The 19971-nt window shown below is 40.6% G+C and overlaps 1 protein-coding gene across 1 annotated transcript in view; it reads left to right on the top strand.

Annotated features, from left to right (window-relative positions):
• Window positions 1-13091, top strand: part of MRPS9 (mitochondrial ribosomal protein S9) — a 57351-nt gene extending 44260 nt beyond the window's left edge. The window contains exons 6-11 of the mRNA XM_019751696.2: window positions 2301-2386; window positions 3226-3301; window positions 5688-5853; window positions 6768-6876; window positions 10621-10790; window positions 12818-13091. Coding sequence (XP_019607255.1) covers window positions 2301-2386; window positions 3226-3301; window positions 5688-5853; window positions 6768-6876; window positions 10621-10790; window positions 12818-12909 — 699 coding nt within the window. The 3' untranslated portion in view covers window positions 12910-13091. The remainder of the gene's footprint in view (window positions 1-2300; window positions 2387-3225; window positions 3302-5687; window positions 5854-6767; window positions 6877-10620; window positions 10791-12817) is intronic.
• The last annotated feature ends 6880 nt before the right edge of the window (window positions 13092-19971 follow it).

Below are 19971 nucleotides of genomic sequence, written 5' to 3' on the forward strand. Positions count from 1 at the left end.
CAGATCACTGGGCCCAGCCCAGAGGTTCCTTTTCAGAAAGTCTGGTGTGGGGCCTGAGAATTTAGATTTCTACCCAGTTTTAGGTATGGAAGCTGTGCTGCTGCTCTAGGAACTTACCTTTAGAACTCCTGAGCTGGATTGTTTCCCTTTGTTTGAAATACTCGTGTCCACTGTTAGAATCTGTAGTTCAGCCCCAGTTTTACTGCTTCTAACTGCTGCTTCTCTTCTTTTTCTTTCTGCTTCTTTTCTTGGTCTCTACTCAGCTATGAATTCTACTTCCCTTACTGAACAACAAAACAAACACTCTTAGTCCCGCAGCCATGAGAAATGAACTTCTGTAATCTTATCACTGAGAAGTCTCAGCCTACTGAGTACAGCCTTTTCTCACCTATAGTTATGAAACTCAGAGGCCCAATCTTTATACATCCTTGTTTCTTTCCTTTATTTTTCTCTTTTAGCCTTTTTCCCATGAGAGAAATGGATTCCTTAAAAAGAGGTGGCAGAATGACAATAATAATAAAATGCAGGCACCTCTAAATACAAAGACACTGGCAAAAGGACACTTCTGTTAGAAAAGACTCTTTCCCAGCATCACTGGTGTAATGCAGCAGTCTAATCAGAGCCTGTAAGGAGTTTCCCACCCTCCAACGTCAAATGATTAAGACGATTTTGAGATATGGATGAACATGGTCTATCAGTAACAACTTGTATCTTCCAACATCAGCTAATGATACTGGAAGGTGTCATGATGAACATGAAAGAATGTCATTTCTTTTTTTTTTTTTTTTAATTAAAATTTATTGGGGTGACAATGGTTAGTAAAATTACATAGATTTCAGGTGTACAATTCTGTATTACATCATCTATACATCACTGTGTGTGTTCACCACCCAGGTTCTCCTTCCATCACCATATATTAGATCCTGTTTACCCTCATCTACCATCCTCCTCCCCCCCTTACCCTCTGGTAACCAGTAAACCATTGTCTATATCTATGAGGTTTTGTTTCGAAAAAATGCCATTTCTATCATCTCTAATCTTTTGAAAATGCCTGTTTGTTCATTCGGTATTAGTATGATAGGTTATGTGTAAATTATAAACCTAAAGGAATATGCGTATTGGGTGTGAGTCTTCAAACACTTAAGTTTGCTCAAACAAAAAACTGGGTGACAGTTATGTTATTCTGCTTGTTGTAAACTCATTTCCTGGAGAATGTATTTCATTGATAACCTTTATTGCCAAGTTTTAGCAAAATGGAACATTTCCCCTACTTGCATTACAGTTTAACAAGTGACATGCATCCACAGACTTTCTTAGAAAGTAAACTAACAAAAGGAATCATATAATGAAAAATAAGTATAATAGAAAATTGTTTTTAAGATACAAACTACATAGTGAGGACTTAAATATTATGTAAATACTAAATATTAGATAAGTAGTTCAGCTGTAAATACCATAACTTTTACTGATTAATTCTCTAAATTTAAAGTGTGTATTGCTATATAAATTAAGCTTTTTTTTTCCTAAGGAAAATAAAAAATTTTTTTTAATGAAATGAGAGAAACTTTTTTTTTTTTTTTAATAAATTTTATTGGGGAATGTTGGGGCACAGTGTGTTTCTCCAGGGTCCATCAGCTCCAAGTTGTCCTTCAATCTAGTTGTGAAGGGCGCAGCTCAGCAACAAGTCCAGTTGCCATTTTCAATCTTTGGTTGCAGGGGGCGCATCCCACCATCCCAGGGGTAATTGAACCAGCAACCTTGTTGTTGAGAGCTCACACTCTAACCAACTGAGCCATCCAGCTTCCCCTCTGGAGGCTCAGCGGTAGCTCGTTGTCTTTAATCTAGTTGTGGAAGGTGCAGCTCACTGGCCCATGTGGGAATCGAACCAGCAACCCTGTTGCTCAGAGCTCACACTCCAACTGAGCCATCTGGCTGCCCCTCTAAGGAAAATTTTTATTCCTGTTGGTGGGACACTAAGGAAAATAAATAGTTTGTAGCTTTGGTCTATTTTTACCAACTTCACTGGAGTTGATTCTTAGAGAGTTGTTTAAAATTCAGTTATTTAAAAATCAGTTAATGTATGTATGATACTAAATTCTCATTGAAATTACTCTCATCATTTAGTTTGAATGAGAAATAGTATTAAAAATCATTTTCAGTATTATCTGCTATGCAACAGGATTATTTGAGGAGGTCATTTTTGAAATGAGGGGTACTCAAGGGAAAATATAAAGTAGACGTAATAATGTACCATCTCTCTTATTTTAGCATGTTTTGTTTTTTGTGGGTTTTTGTCATAGGACACATACGGAAAGCTACTTGAAGTAGAAAAACATCACAATCAGTTGCGAGCCAAAGGTCTGTTTCCAGAAAGACCTAAAACCAAGTAAGTTCTTTTCTTGCGTTAAAGTATATAAAAGATTTGAACTAAAAACATGCCACTTATCATTAGTGTTTTTTAAGCATACCTTAAGCCTAAAATATTGGTTCAGTATTTCAGCATCAATCATTAAAATTAGGGGTCAAAATAAGAGGTGGTTTTTTGGTTTGAGAGGAAGTAAATATTAAGGTTATTTTATGTTACTTCGCTCCATATTTATATATTAAATGGTATTTAATTACTATATTTGAGTATGATATCCTTAGAAGTTTTGTATATATAACTGCACATTTACTTAACTTTTACATGCTTTAACTTGGGGGAGTATTTCAAGGTTTGTGCTTCCATTTAGCAAACAATAATAGATTAGCTCCATCAACCCGAGCCGCCAGTTTTCAATTTCCACCTGATTATTCCTATATTTCTTCTAACGCAAAAGATGCGAGTCTTTGAATATTACCCCTAGCCCTTTATTTGGACTTTATTAGTACTTTAGCCCATTGACAGGTTAACTTTGTCACCACAACATCTCCTTTGAAGTAAATTACGAAAAACAAGTGACATTTTAATTTTTAAGAAGTCTTGTTGCTTTTAATACCAAATGAGTTCCAGTGGCATGGTAACTCTTCAAACAAAACATTTGCTAACTGGGTATCTTTTCTGAAGTAAATTGAGGAAATGAAATAATATGTCTGAAAAATAGTTTACTTGGATGAAATTTTACAGCTATGTAATACAAAAATGTATTTACCCATCAAGAATCACTACTACCTGTGGGATCTTTTGTGATATAACTCTAATTGCATGGTTAATTTAAAAGAGAATATATATGATGTTTTTAACAGAGACCTGATTGCCAGCAGATGGCTGATTAAGGAGGAACTAGAAGAAATGTTAGTGGAAAAACTGTCAGAGCAAGATGTGAGTAATTAATCTTTTTAGTTTAAGGGGACCTGTGACATAAGAATGCAGACAATTGCTGTATTTAATAGTAATAGGATCTTAATAGCACTGTTCCTCAGAGGCAGGTGCTTCTAAGACAATTTTCCTTTTTAAAACATATTTATAGTTGATTTCTGCCATGAGAGGGCCTTACCTGTAGTCAGGAAGGTGACATGCTTGGTCTCCAGACCCTCCTTATGTAAGTGCCATCGTGTCCTCTGCTAGTCGTTCTAGGGAAGCGTGACAGATGTCATTTTTCATCTCCTTCAGTAAGGCAGATAGCTAATTTTACAAGCTCATAATAAGTGTAAGGAGCTATTACAGGTTCAATAGTAAAGGAATTAAGCTCATGGTTACTTTCATACACTTTGCTGCTTCCTGGCTTACTTACGTACAGTATTGCTAAGGCCACCATTTTTCACCTTGGAATCTGCAAGACTACCTGTATCAGAATCACTTGGAATGCTGGTTTCAAAATACTATCCTAAGACATGATGTAGCTTAGACGTTCTAGGGGGTGCCACCCAGGAATCCATATTTTTCACAGGTGAATGAATGTCATAGCCTATAAAGTTGGTGACCTCTGCTTTATGTCTCAATTGGATTCTTATTTTGCTAAATGTTCTAATGAATGCCAGTATCATCAGAGGGAATTTGATGTTTAAAATATTTTGATGTTCTAAATTTAAATTATTCCTGGAAGATCTGAGTGTACATAAATTTCAAAATAGTTCCAAGAAGAGTTTTTCTTCTTCCATGGCAGTGGCTAACATTGTTAGTACCTTGCCGCCATGTAGATTTTAAGTCATGTACCCAAATTGCCCTATTTCTCATTTAACATATTGGATAAATTAATGATTTGGAAAAGCTGCAGTTTGCTCAACCAAGGTGTCAGGCATTTAGTGAGCAGTAGGCCTGGAGTTAATTTCTAATATCCTACCCACCAAGTCGGTATTACTGCACGTGGATCTAAAAATCTCCTTCTGCTTCTGCACTGAACACATAATTTTATTTTTGCCTCTGTTTTCTGGCTGCTTTGATCTTTATAATGCAGGTTTGTTTATTTGTTTTTTCATTTTGAAAACATCCCAAGGACTTTATTATAGGTGTGCGGCTATGAAGACAAAACAAACATAAGCATGTGTGTGTGTCTTCTGTACTTTTGGAGTGTACTGCCTGTCAGAAGAAATGCTGCAGCTGAGGGCTGGTATCCAGATGAGGGAGGCAGGGGTGGTCAGTGACTTCTTCGACCGCAATCCTAGTTCTTGAGCGAGGCTATGTCATACCTGCAGTGAGCCCTTGGTAGGTTCACCGGTAGTCACAGAGTGTGAGAGAATAGCTGAGAACAAAGGACATAGGCCTATAAATGGAGGGGACAAATGAGCTTTGTCAGGCCAGGTACCATAGGTAGCTAAGTGTCTCACCCTTACTTAGAAAATTGTCTTCTCTTTCATCGTAACATCACAGGAAGCAGTAAATGAAGCAATCCTCTTAGTCTTACTGGTGAGATTTTTATATATTTCAAATTATTAATGGCAGGTTTTCATGCGAAAGGCAATGGTAACAAAGGTGGGTGTGATTTTTAGGGTTGGCAAAAACATTAAATAAGGTTATCAAAAACTGGGTTTCACACTCCATATTAACTAAGGATCTCAAGTATTAGTTGTTTCCTTCTGCATAAACACTTTAGAATGATTATTCTGGCTTCCAATTTTAAGGGGTTAATACCAAGTTGTTTACTTTCTAATCACATGTTCGAGAACTATTAAAAAAAATGCACAGAGTAGCAAGGATAATTTATTTCAAGAGGTTGCCCTTTAAGTCAAGTATCTCTTGAATTTTTAAATAGCTTGATTGTTCGGTTTTAAAGGAAATCATAAACATTAAAGTAACACAGCTTGAACAGCTAAAGATATATTTGCCAAATGTATTATGAAATACACTTTTAAGAGGTGCATTTTCTCAAAATCAAACTCTTCCCATTTTACTATACATAACTTACTGAAAATTATTTCTGAAGCTCCTCTTGATACAGTTCTAATAAAAGAGTAGAAATTACACTTGAAGATCATCTAAATTTTTTTTGGAAATGAATTTAAATCTCAATTTCATGTAATCAAAATACAGAGAAACACACTTTTCTCTGAATGATAAATCTCTTTGTTTCTCGAAAGAGAAGACTGAGCACTAAAGATCCACAGGGCAAGTGCATGCTGTTTGAAAAGCTGCGTGAAGGTGCAGACATGTCATCCTGTCAAAATTCATCAAGAAAAGCAACATGGGAAAGACCAAGTCTATAAAAATAGAAAAAATTCAGCAAATGCAATTACACTTGCGTCTTCTAATGAATTTTTATTGTCTGCAGTATGGGCATTTCATTCGGCTGCTAGAAAGATTATTGACATTGCAGTGTGATGCTGCTGAAGAATTTGTACAGCGCTTTCGTAGGAGTGTAACCATTCAATCAAAAAAACAGCTGATTGAACCTTTGCAGTATGACGAGCAAGGAATGGCCTTCAGCAGGAGCGAAGGTAATGACATTCCGTGGAGAGAGAATAAATTCCATGACGATTGAGAAACTACAATTATTTTTCCTTCCTCTTGCTCTCTGGTATTCATTTGATTTGTTTGTGTATTTTTGCTCCAGACACACTGGATTTCTTCATTTTTAAGATTCTGTTGATGTTTTTAAAAACAGATCTTCCTAATGGCGCAAGAACAAATGTGGACACAATCATATGAACGCTGTTTATTTTCACATATTTGTGTGAAGTCCTTTTATTTTCACATTTTCAACTGGTGGCAACAATAAAATATTTGTAATAAAGGTGTCTTATGTAAAATGAAAGTGCTCAGTGAATCAGCATGTCAGATGTGAAAATTATAGAACACGTGAAAATTTCAGGTCTGCACTCACATTTTCCTAAGGATGTACAAAGACATTTGACATGGTGTAACTTTTAAAAATCAACTTAATTAAATGATATATCTGCAATTCTTAAACATTTAACATCAGTTCTTTGTCATTTTCAACTAATGTTTTCAGAGAAATGTGACCTTTCCCGAGGATTACTTTTCATGTCTATCAATTATATTTTATCATACTTATAAAAGAACACTATGTAAATTGGTTGATTTTTTTTTTTTTTTTTTTAGTAATGTAAATAAATATAAATTTCTTTGTTGCTTGTGAAAACTAATTTAAAAATCATTGTAGTGGTCCTCACATGAAATTGAAGAATAAAGTTACCTCCTAATTAGCTTTATTACATTGATTATGCTGTAGTTTCCCTGTTTTATTTTTGTTTGACTTGTAGTAGTTCCAGAAATTTCCTATATGCAGTGCTATATATTGTTTTTCAGGGGAAAAAAAATAATGTAGCTTTACTGTCTCAAAGCATTGGTCTTTCAGACGTTCACTAATAGAAATTTTATATTTTTAAAGGTAAAAGAAAGAGTGCGAAAGCAGAAGCAGTTGTTTATGAACATGGAAGTGGAAGAATAACAGTTAATGGGACCGATTACCTGCTTTACTTCCCCGTGACACAGGACAGGTTAGTGTCTGGGTTTGCTTTTGCTTTTTGTTTTTAAAGAAAATATGTTGCACAATACATCACGGTCAGTTCATTAAGGCTTGTGATTTTCTGATTATATTTGTCTGAATGATTATTTCTCTTGACCAATATAATTTATCAAACTCACTAGAGGGAAGCTATCACTGTTTTTTGTGTAGTTTCCCAGATTTTTAAACAGCGTCTCTAGGATTCCTCATTGAATGTCCCTCTTTTCATCAGATCCTACTGGAATTTGACTGTTTCAGATGTATCTTACATTCTGAAATGCAGACTATGCCAGTGTCAGAAAAGTAGATTTCCACATTCTGTTTCTCCAGTTTAGGGGTGGGTCTGCCCAAAAGAAAACAACAAAAACCAGCCTTGGCACTTGCCCTCATAAGTACTAAAAAAAGTCTGTTCTGTCACTTTGGGTTTTTCCCTATTCAGCGGAAATCGATTATACTATATTTTGAGGAGGCAAAGACACCTGCCATGTATGCGTGAAAAGAAGAGCTCATCACGCTTAGCTTAGTTTCCAGTGCTAAATATGGCAGTTTTATTTTTTGAACTTTCTATCCCATGGAGAAATAAACATGGGTCATAAATGGATGTTACAATTCAGATCCTCTAAATATACTCATCTTAGGTCTCTGTGCGTCCCAGACAAAGGCCTCTTCTTGAGATGGTTATTTTTCCAGTAGTTACTGTCATTATCCACAAGTAACAGATCTGCATGGTTAGTTCCTCCTCCTGTTCCCCGAATGTGTAGTGGTTTTAAGGTCGATGGGGCAAAGCTCTTATGCTCCCAACGCTTGTGTAAGGAAAAGAGGACCCTGCTGATGTAGTGTAAGCTTCTGGACAGAATAATTACTTCAGGAAATGGATGTTTATTTTATTTGTGTGTTTGTGTCAAGAAGTAGCCCACTCTAACTCCATTTAATATGAAGTAAACTTCTGCCATCACCCTCACATCTTTTTCATAAGCCCTTATTCCCTTATGAAAAGCCAGAGAGACCTATAACTTCAGCATCGGGGACTGCTCAGTTTGGGCTTGCTCTCACAGTTAAATTACATTCTTAGAACTTACTCTTCATCTTGAAATCAGCCGGCATTTACTATGGAGCATGTATGAGTCCAGTCTTCTCCTGGGCATTGTGAAGGTATCATAGCTACTTAAGATTGATTTCTATCATCAAGAAACGTCCTGTCTGTTTGGGAAGCCTAGGGCTGGCCTTTGTGGGAATGGGCCCCATCTGTCGTCATCTTGAAGTAGTTGTGGGGACTTAGGGCAGCAGTGCTAGCTGTGGCCTGGCCTTTCCTCTCGCGGGAGCGACTCGCGAGCTTACAGATTCAGCAGTGAGGTGACATTGTAGGAAGATTACTGAACCCACAATCAGATGATCTTGATTCTAGCTATTTCCTGGCTGTGTGACCTTAGCCACGATGCTTAAAGGTCACTTCCCTAATTGGCAAGAGGGAGTTGAACTTGATCTGTAAGACTCTTACCCGAAAGTCAGCTTAACTGCTTACTTATCTTTCTAGGGACCTTTCTTTAGGCTGTTTTTACACAACCACAGATTGGGAATGGTGACTATGTTGCCTTCCCAGCATCATGAGAAGTTTTTCATTCATTCATTCATTCACTTACACAACAACCACTTGTTACTATGTGCCCAATCCTGTGGAGCGCAAAGATTAATAACCATCCTGATTTGGAAAGGCCTTTGTTCTGTCAGTCAACCAATAAAGCTATTCCTAATTGATCATCTGCACAAAAGAAATACATTCCTCACACAGCACTAACCACATAGCAGATAATATAAGGTTAGCATTTTAAGCAATTAATAGAAAAATAAAAGAGTATGCAGTTGTATCTATCCCAAGTTACATGCTAATAGAATTTGTGGCATAGGAGCAGCGTTCAGACAAGATAGAAATAACATTTTTTTCCCAAAATAACTTTTATTATAACAAGGTACAAAATAATTTTGATTTTTTTTTTAACTTGGTTTCATCTGGGATCCCTGAGAGGAGAGAAGATGAGCTATGAAATATTTTCATGTCACATTACTGTTTTGGCATGTGCCAGTTTGCAGTCCAGATTAACTAAAATCTATAGCTATATAATCACTTTTGATTATTACCCTTTAGGTATTTTTTCATCTATTTATAAATTTAGTGTTGTACCTCAGTGTACACCAACTTCCCAACTGTCCAGACTCTTCTTAATGGTTCTTTCTTATCTTGACCACTCCAGTGATACAGCTTCAGTAAATTAAAAAGAATTTTTTTTCTGAATTTTAGTCTAAGTTTCTTTAGAAACTTAGGGAATCTTAAAATTGTAGGAATTAAGACAGATAAATGTTTAAACTCCCAAGCAAGTGGGTGAGCAAAGCTTCTCATAGTAGCATTACTATGTCCCTGACTCACGTAACTGTGTTAGGCAGTGCAGAGACCTCCTGTGACGTGGACACGTGATAATCCCACAGAATCCATCTCAGCCTCTGTTTCCTTGCTGGAAAAAGGAAGTGATGGAATTAGATTATCAGTCTCTAAATTTTCTTTAGTTATTATGATAATATGGTCATTCCTTGTAACCATACAATTTTTATAACATTCCTGTCTTTGATTTGGTGGTTTTGAAACGTTTGTTCAGAAAAGCAATGCAGATTGATGTGTTTCCCTATTGAAGCAACACCCCTATTGAAACAGCACTGTTACAAGTCCAGTGAATATGCTGGGGAAGGTTCTGTATCGTACACCTCTCTGCGAGTGATTATTTTGCTGGTGTAGTCCAAGGAGTAACACTTGAGGGTCCTGTCTGTATCCATCTTTCAGCTTCACTGTGTTACATATAATAAGCTCTATTTTGGGTCTAGAATGCTACAGTGTCAAACAAAGCAAAACGCAGTATCAACCAACTTTTCTAAATAAAAACTCAACAGAAATATTGAGGCAAAATCAAAGTACTCGACAAGGGAGGTGGTGAACGTTGAACCTGGCACGTAAGTGGTGTTCAACAAACCCTTGTTCAGTTGAGCAAGTGAAGGGCCAGGGCCACATTCTGTCTGAGGTCCCTCCTCCAACCCTGCAGTGCCTGTCCGGGACCTTGTGGGCACTCCCGACTGGGGTGTGCAGTGTGTCACCAGGCAGGGGCAGGGTCCTGCAGCTCGGAGAGCTAGTGATAGGAATATGTGTTTCAGTGTGTGTGGGGGCCTGGGGGAGGAGGGGGTTGAATGTGGTTTTGGTGACTTTAAGAACTAACGGCCAGGATGAGCGTTATATATACATTATACAAAGCATGCTTTATTTAGTGATTCCACATGGCATTTAATAACTGCTTGGCAAAGCCTGTTAATACTATATCTGATCATTGAATGCAGAAGGTTCCATTGATTAATGGAGTTTCCCAACTTTAAGGCTTCTTTATGAGGTTATTTCTAAGGCTCGCAAAGTTGTCATGATGATAAAAGGAATCCAAGTGAAATACATTGCTATAGCCAAGAAAAAGAGAAATAAACCTTGCTCTCAACAAGGCATTCTGAATATCAGAAATATCAGTGTTTCTTCACGTGCTGGATTGATCAGAAAGTATGAAAAGTGTAATAATAATAAATTGATAGAGAAGTATGAACGCTGGCGTACATCGTATGGTTTTCATAAATGGTCCGAATGTGACCAGTTTTTAAAATCATGTGTTTTATAGTGAACTTAACGACATTTCTTGTGATGTGTGTGCTTTAGAGAACAGTTGATGTTCCCGTTTCACTTCCTTGACCGACTCGGGAAACACGATGTGACCTGCACGGTCGCGGGGGGTGGTCGGTCTGCGCAGGCTGGAGCCATACGCTTGGCGATGTCCAGAGCTCTGTGCAGCTTTGTCACCGAGGAAGAGGTTGAGTGGATGCGACAAGGTATGAGTTGACGTGGGAGGGGCAAACTTGTCCCCATAACGTCCGTGTTTGTTCTTGTGCTACTTACCTGAAATCAGTGAGAAAACAGTTAAAGATGCAGTATTGCAGTTTGCTGGCTTCTCTTCTCATGCTCCAGACCTATAACATGATTTTTCAGTTTTGATTTCTACAAAGTGAACTTGAATTAGAAAAAGGAAAAGGGAGACCCTCCCCGCCTCAGGGGAAATTTATTTTGACCTTAAGGCATAACCTTTTGTCCAGCTTAACAAGTGCTGCTCAATCATGTTTAACAGATGAATTGGCTGTTTTTGTTTTGTCATAAGAAGTTGTAATAATTATTTGATTAACTGGTGAAGCCCTTCAGGTATTTCTTTCCAAAATTATTGGAGATTTCCATTTTTCCATTGTGATGTTGGAATGTCCTATTGTCTCACTTTTTTGTGACTCCATCATCTGGTCATGAATACAGGTGTCTCTGCAGTGTGACAATGAACCATGTCATCAGTTTCTTCCTTCGGGCTGTGCTCCAGCACTTACAATAAATCAGGGCGCTTCTCGCTGAGGATTTTCTTCACACTGTTTGTGAAGGGAAGATGGTGCTGAGGGTGCTGCTAAGGAGCCAGTGGCCTGGGCCAGTCATTCACTGCCTGGCCTGCAGCCCCTCTGCTCCTTTGCCCTCACCCCACTGTCCCCGCCCTTCCCCCACCCCTACCCCCAGCCGCTGGGTTCTGATTCTGTGCTGCACAGAACCGCCGCTTGTGGCTTCGGCTAGTTAGTTTGTTTAAGCCTCTTAAAAATCCATTTGCTTGTAAACAACTTCATCAGTTTGTGGGATTCGTATCTGGTCAGTAAAATAATTTGATAGGCTCGTACTTACCATTTCTGCTATTTTGAGTTACTGTGCATATTGAAAAGTCATAAAGCAATATTACTTATCATTTAGACCAGAATTTAGACAGGTCTTGGCTGCCTTTTGTTCAAAACACTGTTCTATCCTATGCCCTTTAAGTACAAGTAAATTGCAAAAGCTCTGGATATGTAATAAGCATTTGAAGTTTCCCTTTGCTGTATGGCCATTGGAAGACCCCAGTGAAATGCTTAAGCCTTGTGTACAGTGTAAAGAAGTGCTAGTGTCGGAAGAATGAAAGAAAAAAACAAAAACCAATGAAAAACTGTGGTCAGTTTACATAATCACAAAAGTAATTTAAGAGCTTTCTCCTCGCTGATATTTTTGAAATCTGTGGTCTTTACTAACATACTCCTGTTCCAGCCACTACTGGGGTGCTTCCTCTGGGCCATGTGTGGGGAGTAGCTCGTTAGCTGCCGAGAAGTCATCATTGATTGTTCCTGGTGGTTAGGGGTGTGGAAGCTTCCAGCTTAAACGGACTTTATTCTTGTAGAATAAACTGCTTATGCTGAGAATACAACCGTAAAACTTACCTTTTAGATGCTGAAACAAAATACCTGGGATATTATTATCACACAAATTAGAATAATACGTTTCTTTTCTCAAATACGTTCAGAAAGTCCTATTTTATGTGTATGTATATTCATGTATACCGTTAAGACATGGTGTCTGTGTACTTCCTCGCGTTTCACCGGACAACATGTGTCTTCTCTGCCACGTGTCTTCATTAACACTTTCCCGTCTAATGACGAGGGTGCCAGGTAAGCTCCATCGTGGTAAATAGTGACTGCCCACCCAAGAGCATTTCCATCTGATGTTGAACAAGTTTAAAAATCAAAAAGGAGTCAGTCCTCCTGGGATAAGGAAATAATGTAGTTGGCATTTGTCTCAGAAATTAGAGAAATATCCTAAAAGAGTAAAAGCAAACTGCTGTCAGGCTGATACATCATTCATGGGCCTGGTTGCTTTCCTCTAGTGTTTTCTCTCATAATAGTGCCTACATATTCTAGTGTTTTCTCTCGCAACAATGCCTACAAAATCCATGCATTTTTTTCCTGCCGCCTCTGCTGGGCATTGCACGTTTCCACTGTTCGTAAAGCCTTCTCCTTTTGTGCTGCAGCTGGACTTCTTACCGTTGATCCACGCGTCAGAGAACGGAAGAAGCCTGGCCAGGAGGGAGCTCGCAGGAAGTTCACCTGGAAGAAGCGCTGAGCATGTTTTCACAGGAAAGGAGAGCAGACGCTGTGCGTGTGGCTGCACGTGGCGGACACGTGGTAAACGTCTGCTGGCCACGGCGAGGGCAGCACTGTCAGCCATTTGAGTTGTGAGAGGATTTATTTTTAAATGCTACTTTGTAAAAGCTATCTTTTAAAAATAATTTTTTAAAATGTGTAGCTTCCGTCTGCTGCTTTATTTTTTAAACTTTTTCAGAAGATAGTTTTCAAAGCATCATAATTCATAGAATCTTGACCTCTTAGACCTGAAGGGAACATTGGGCAAAACCCAGTCAAGTAACCTCCTTTTGCAGACGGGGAGGCCCAACCTTAAGGATCAGGTGACCCACTAGAGCCAAATTGCTAATTTAATGATTGAGTTAGACTTGAGTTCATTTCTCCCAATTCTGTTGTCTTCCCATATGGCGACTATTACAACCCAGTTTTCAACACTGAGAGATGGGAGTCCTTGTCCAGAAGAATGAAATAAGTTGAGCATCTTTGGGCTGAGCTGCCAGGTGTCCAAGTAGCCAATTAAGACAACGAGCCCATTTCCCCCACCCTCAGCCCCTGGCAACCAACATTCTCTTCTCAGTTTCTGAGTTTGACTTGTTTTTACTTTCTACACATAAGTGATACCACACAGTATTTGTCCTTCTCTGTCTGGCTTATTTCACATAACATAATGCCCTCCAAGTTGGGTACAAATGTTCAGTTACAAGGTGAATTAGTTCTGAGCATCTAAATACCCAGCATGGTGACTATGGTTGATGATACTGTGTTGTATCATTGAAATTTGCTAAGAGGGTAGACTTTTAAGTTCCCACCAAAAAGAAAAAAACAAAATGATAACTGTATGAAGTGATAGATTTGTTAATGAACTTGTTGGTGGGACTCCTTTCACAATGTATAGCAAATCATCACATTGTACACTTTAAATATATTATAATGTTGTCAATTAAATCTCAGTAAAGCTAGAAAAACAATGATAAGCTAAATGAAAATAGCCAAGCCCGTAATCACTTACTGCCATTGTATAAGAGACCAAACCAGAAAAAGTGCTCTTTTGCCCTGGAGCTCTCAACAGAGGCACCTGAGGAAGGAGCCACAGAGGCTTCTAAATGAATGGGGAGGGTGTAACAGGCGCTGAGTCCCTGGCTGCGGCTCCCTCTGTCACGTCACGGGAGGGTCGTGCCAAGAACTCAGAACACTGGAAGAGAAGTTGCTGGGGGAGGGGACAGTGACACTAGAGGGCTTGACTTGGGTTTGGTTGAGTCTCAGGTGTTTGCAGCCCACCCAAGTAGAGAGACTGTGACAGGTTCCCCAAGAGCAACAGGCACAGAATCGTAACAATGAAAATCATCACCATTTCACAAGAATTATTGCGATGTCCTGGCAAACAACAGAACTTTTTATTCTAAGCCTTTGGTTAAAATACACACTAAACCCATTTTTGAAAATTGGAAGTAATCTTTGAACACTAAGGTATAAAAACTACCGAACTTCAATACTGTGAGCAAAATCTTACCAGAGAATTTTTTCTACCATTTCACAGAAAAATATAAATTAAACTAATCAATAAAATGAATGTCCTATCAAAAAAAGGAACCATAGATAGAATGAAGAACTTCATTAGAATTAGAAGACAAAGGTCACGATTTCTGGAGTGGTTTCTGTATTGACCATGTGTCTCTGATGCTTTGACCTCTGGGACCTGGCTGAAGCAGCGACTGCCCCCTCCAGGGCGAGGCCGTCCTAGAGATGCTGTACAGCGCCTGCCTTTCTTGTGCAAACCAACCAATGCAGCGCCCATACCCCCAACCGTCGTGTCCTGCGCAACGAGGGTTGTGGGGAGCAAGAGGGGCAGCGCAGGGTTAAGAAAAGACAGTAGCCGTGAGTAGAGTGCAAGAGGGGCCAAGGGTCTCCAGCCTCAAGGACTGAGTCCCGAATTGGGCCTATGCATAGTTTTTATTACTTAGGTGGGGAGGTAAAGGAGGTAAAGCTTGTGGATCTCAAGATCTGCGAATCCTATACATCATAATAAACTGATTCAAGCCAATCACCCTTGCCTGCAGGCAGCTGAACCATGTCTCAGGATGTGTGTACTTCCCCAAGGGACAAAAGCTATATGCATATGAATAGATGGAATCTCTTCCCTTGCAGGTTGTGGGAAAGAATGCAGCCACAGAGGCAGAGGCTCTCCTTAGCCTGGGGAAGGAGGGTGGCTGTGCTCACCTCTATGAACCCCGTGGATTCTCCTGTTGGTCCCCACTGAACTGCGCCTGGCTTGAGTTGCCCCTCCCCCCCGTGGGGAATCTTACTCGGCATTGGCTGACCAGCCATCTTTCTGGGGCCAAACAGGGAGACATAAGGAGCAAGCATAAAGGTGAAGCAAAGTCCCTGAAAGGATCCGTCTCACAGACTGTCCTATTCTTTAGGGGCAGGTACGAGGGAACAGACGGGTAGGCTGCTGCGTGGCAACACCCAACTACCTCCTGTATCTGCTCTCACACTCCAGGCCACCGTCCGTTCGCTCTGATCACCCCAAGGCCTGGCACCAGACCCATCTGGACAGCCATTATGTCCCAGAACCCACTGAAATTATTCAAACTAGCTAGTCCTAAGCCTGCTGACCCTGCCTTACGTGCCCCATCCCTCAGAAACCACAATAAAGGGTCTTGCCTGAGTTTCCCACTTGCTCCCTCTGCCTCCTGCCCACCCTGTGCTTTCCTGTGTACCCATCCCTACTTCCCACGGCATGGCAGTGCCCCTTCTTGGGAGCTATGAGTGACAAATTAGCTTCTGAATGGCAGCTGTCTCCTGATCTGTTGGCTTCACCAGACCCGAAGAATAGTAAAACCTGCATTTCAAACAAGGCCTCAGCCTTTGAGGCACTGCTACCACAATAGGAGGAATACAGAGGTCATGGTGTGACTTGCTGTGTTAATCCCCTTTTTATTTGATTTTTACTCATCAGACACTTATTTACCAAGGTTATAAACATGAACCAGACAGGTTCCTTCTAGGAAATTTGTTTTAAGGATGGGAGGCGACCCCTTTATTGGAGTGATAAATTCATATTACTTTTCATTAAATCACTGCTACCATGTTTCCCCAAATATAAGACCTAGCTGGACAATCAGCTCTAATGCATCTTTTGGAGCAAAAATTAATATATGCCCCTGTCTTGTTTTACTATAATATAAAACTGGGTCTTATATAATGCCGGGTCTTATATTAATTTTTGCTCCAAAAGACGCCATTAGAGCTGATTGACCAGTTAGGTCTTATTTTCGAGGAAACACGGTACTTAAGCGTCAACAAAAGTTAGGAGCACTTTGGGGTGTTCTATGAAAACTGTTCGGGAGAACTCAAAATTTATTCCTTTTTCATTTTCCCTGGACTTGATTGTACTCCTTCTAAGAAAGATTGGAACCTCCCCAGGGGGCCAGCGTCACAGTGTGAGGCCTTTCTCTCCCCATCCAGAATGAAAGGTTAATAGGGAACTCTCAACTGTATCCAACCACACAGCAAACTCTCTCCACAGAGGACACCATCATTACTTTTGTGGAGTGACCCCACTATTAGGTTGAATTTCTCTTTCATGATTTCAGAATATTGCTGCTTCAAAGTGAGGGAAGCAAATGGTGGAGAGAAGGTATTTTTTCATAGCGGTGTTCAATAGATAAAGAAAGTTGAGCGTTGCATGTCATTTGGTGGTTGTATTATATTATATTAGGACTCCCTTAGTTGCAGGTTGCAAAAGCCCCAAACTTGGACTATCTTTAAACTGAAAAGAGGGATTTGAGGGGATGGTAGCTGACCTACTTGAGGGAAGAGGTGACTGGCCATCCTGCAGGAACGAAGCAACGGCTCGGGTTTCAAGGGCAAAATGCTCCCAGAACTCACCACCTTCAGCTTCCTTCCCTTTCAAGCAGAACTGCTGCTTCTGCCTGGCCAGAAACACTCCCCACCAGCTCCCATACTGAACATCTCACTCCATGTCTCAGGATTCTTCCAAAAGATTCCAGGAAATCACTCCTCAGCCTATCTGGAATTGGCTGGGATCATGTTAGAACAATGGCGGCTCCCATTGGCAGCAGAGGGCTGACCTCAGACACCACCGACTGTACCACCTTGGCACCTCTGCCCCAGCTGGGCTGCCACCTACATGCCCCTCTGCCCATGAGCTTCTTACTTTCCAGTCAGACATGCTGGAGGCCTGGCCCCACATTCCGCAGCACCCTGCACCTCCCCTCTGCATCCTAACACTAGCTCCATCCATGCCTGTCACAGTGCTCATTACACAGTAGTCATTGGTGTCTTTTTCCCCTCAGAGCTCAACAAATGGAGACTGTCTGCTCATCTTTATGCCCAGTAGTTGGGACACAGAAAGCACAGGAGTAAACACTTGCCACCTAGTTCAGGGGCTTCGTTACTGATTCCTCATACAAACGTTCGGGTAAGTGAGAAGGTGGCTGTCTGCCTGTCCATCTGCCTTGTGCACTCTGGATTCTATCAGTCCTACCTACTGACTGATGACTCCTTTGGGGTACAAAAAACAGCCAACTCAGAGTTGTTTACCTCCAAGCTTAGAGTCTAATTGCAAAAACACAACAAACACAGAAAACAATCAGAAGACAATTAAGTCCTGCTGGGAAATGTTGACTGAGTGGATAATGACTGAGCTGAGGGGCTCCTGGGCAGATGCTGGGACCTCACCTGTCAGGTTGGGCTTGGAGCGCGCAGTCTTTCCAAGGTGAGCCTCCCTGCTCTCATCTCACAGGGCTCAGGTGGGAGAGGCCTGGCACAAAATAGGTGCTCAGGAAACCATGACACTGCCTTCACTGAGCCTTGGCTTTCTGGCCTAAAAAATGGAGACAGTAGCCCTACTTTGCAGGGTTCTGTGGATCCCTTAGAGAACTTAGGTGAGGTACCTAGCCAACTTTCTGAAACAGACAGGTCCTTGGTAAATAGGTGTTACCAGTGTGGACCCAAAAAGTCAAAACTGCTTCCAGGAGAAAGTGAGCCCTGACTCACAGGTAGTGTTTAGAGAGGCGTGTGACATGGATATTCATTGTCGCCTTCTTTTCAACTGCCCCACCTTCAGTTTTCCATGGCCCTTTTCTTCCTGAGAAAAGCACTAGGAAAACAACTCTGTAACTTGGCATGTCACTAGATTTCTGAGTACTCGCTGTGATGATTTCTTCATCTGTAACATGGCGTGGCTTGTTTGGAATTTGTTGATCCCTTCTTTTCTAGGCATACTCTTTGATCTTATTTCTCTTCACGTTCGCTTATCTCACAGACTGTGAGGAGGGGTTAGTTAGCAGTGGCCTGACACACAGGTGTTGGAGGCTTTGTCTGTAGACACCTTTGCAAACATGTCCAAGCTGGAGGCCATTATGCACACCATAAGCCATGTGTTTTCTTTCAAAATGATACAAATTTAAACTGTAGAAAAGTTCTACTGACCCACATTGGAGTAATGGAATTCGGTGAAAGGACTCTTGCCTTGGAAAGACATTAAGTACAAGCAGTACCATACTGTGAGCCCCTGAAGTCCATTCAGTTCATTACTATGATGGGGCAAATTCAAAATTTTAGTCGACTTATTTAATTTCTGATTTTCTTGCTCCTACCTTTAAAATAGTTGCTTAAAAAGCACAGTGGATTAATTTTGGTCTTTACATATAAGCTCCCTGTATACAGTAAGTCCTCACTTAACATCATTGATAAGTTCTGTGACTTTAACCAAACGACATATAACAAACCAATTTTACCATAGGATAATTGATATAAATAAGAATTAAGTTCCTATGCATCTCATCAGTGTTATAATGAAACATCATTTGAGGACCTGTTGGATAAGCCACAGATACCATCATGTGGCATTTGTACCTGCCTGTAAGGCATCACCATCTGAGGTCTCTCCCCGTGTAAAGCTACTCAATTCCCTCCCTCCACTTTCCTGCCCGCCAGCCCATCACCTGCATTTGGGATCCGAATGGAAGAATGGGTGGTTCGTTGGGCAAAGGGGCAGCTCACCAGCAATGTCTTACCCTTGTCGCCACACACAGCTTCTCCAGGACTGCCAGGCTTATTGGTAGAAATCTTCCTGGATCTCACAGGGTTGGAAGGGAGAATTCAGAGACCAATAAGAAGTGCAAAACTCCAAAGCAGCGTTTTTTTAAGTTACAAACTTAACTTCTCCCCACAGAATGGAACCCACACACAGGTCACCCAAGAGTGGGAGCTGAGATGTCATACTGTGCAGGGAGCGTGACACAGTGGAGGGGTCACAAGACAAGAGTGACTCAGGAGTAAATTGATGAGAACTTTTTATTTCTAACACCCCTGGTGTATGTCTATTGCTACTCATTTCATTGTACAAGTCGTACTCATAGTACCAAAGTCTTAGAATATGCTTAAACGATCTGCTGAAGTGCTGAGCTCAATAAGAGTAACAATAATTGGCCTGTGGCTCAGTAAATCTATTTCTCTTAGAAAAATAAAAACATTTTAAACATTGGATAGTTTATATCGTAGTCTGTGCTTTTCATCTAACTAGCGAAATAACTCGCCAGCCTTATTATTCAGGTGGAGTGACCATGAGAAGGAAGCACAGCCTGCCCACACCCAGGTTAGAGGCCTGTGAGACTATGCCTTCTAACCCACAGAACTGTGAAGGTGTGCTGTTTTCGGCCATTGAGCTTGTGGCAATTTGTCACAGCACCCACAGAACATGAATACAGGTATGTACAGAGTATATGTTATTGTTAATCCTAGAGGCTCAGTTAGAATGAAATCAGGCTGGTGCAAGAACAGGGTGCAGGCAGAGGTCCCAGGGAGCTGTTCTGAATACCTCAGGGTCGTGGCAAGGACTCCTGGAAAAGATCTGTATGCATTGAGTTGCCAAATAGAACCAGGGACTCAGCCTTCTCTTAGGACCTTTCTGTGGTCAGGTGGCCTGAGGGAAGAGCTTGTGTGGGTAATTTTACACCTTCTGATGGCTCTACCATAAAGACTTATTTAAAAAAGAGATTCTGTGATGTGCAAA

The sequence above is a fragment of the Rhinolophus sinicus genome, linkage group LG05 (assembly GCF_036562045.2).
Source record: "Rhinolophus sinicus isolate RSC01 linkage group LG05, ASM3656204v1, whole genome shotgun sequence".
Lineage (NCBI taxonomy): Eukaryota > Metazoa > Chordata > Mammalia > Chiroptera > Rhinolophidae > Rhinolophus > Rhinolophus sinicus.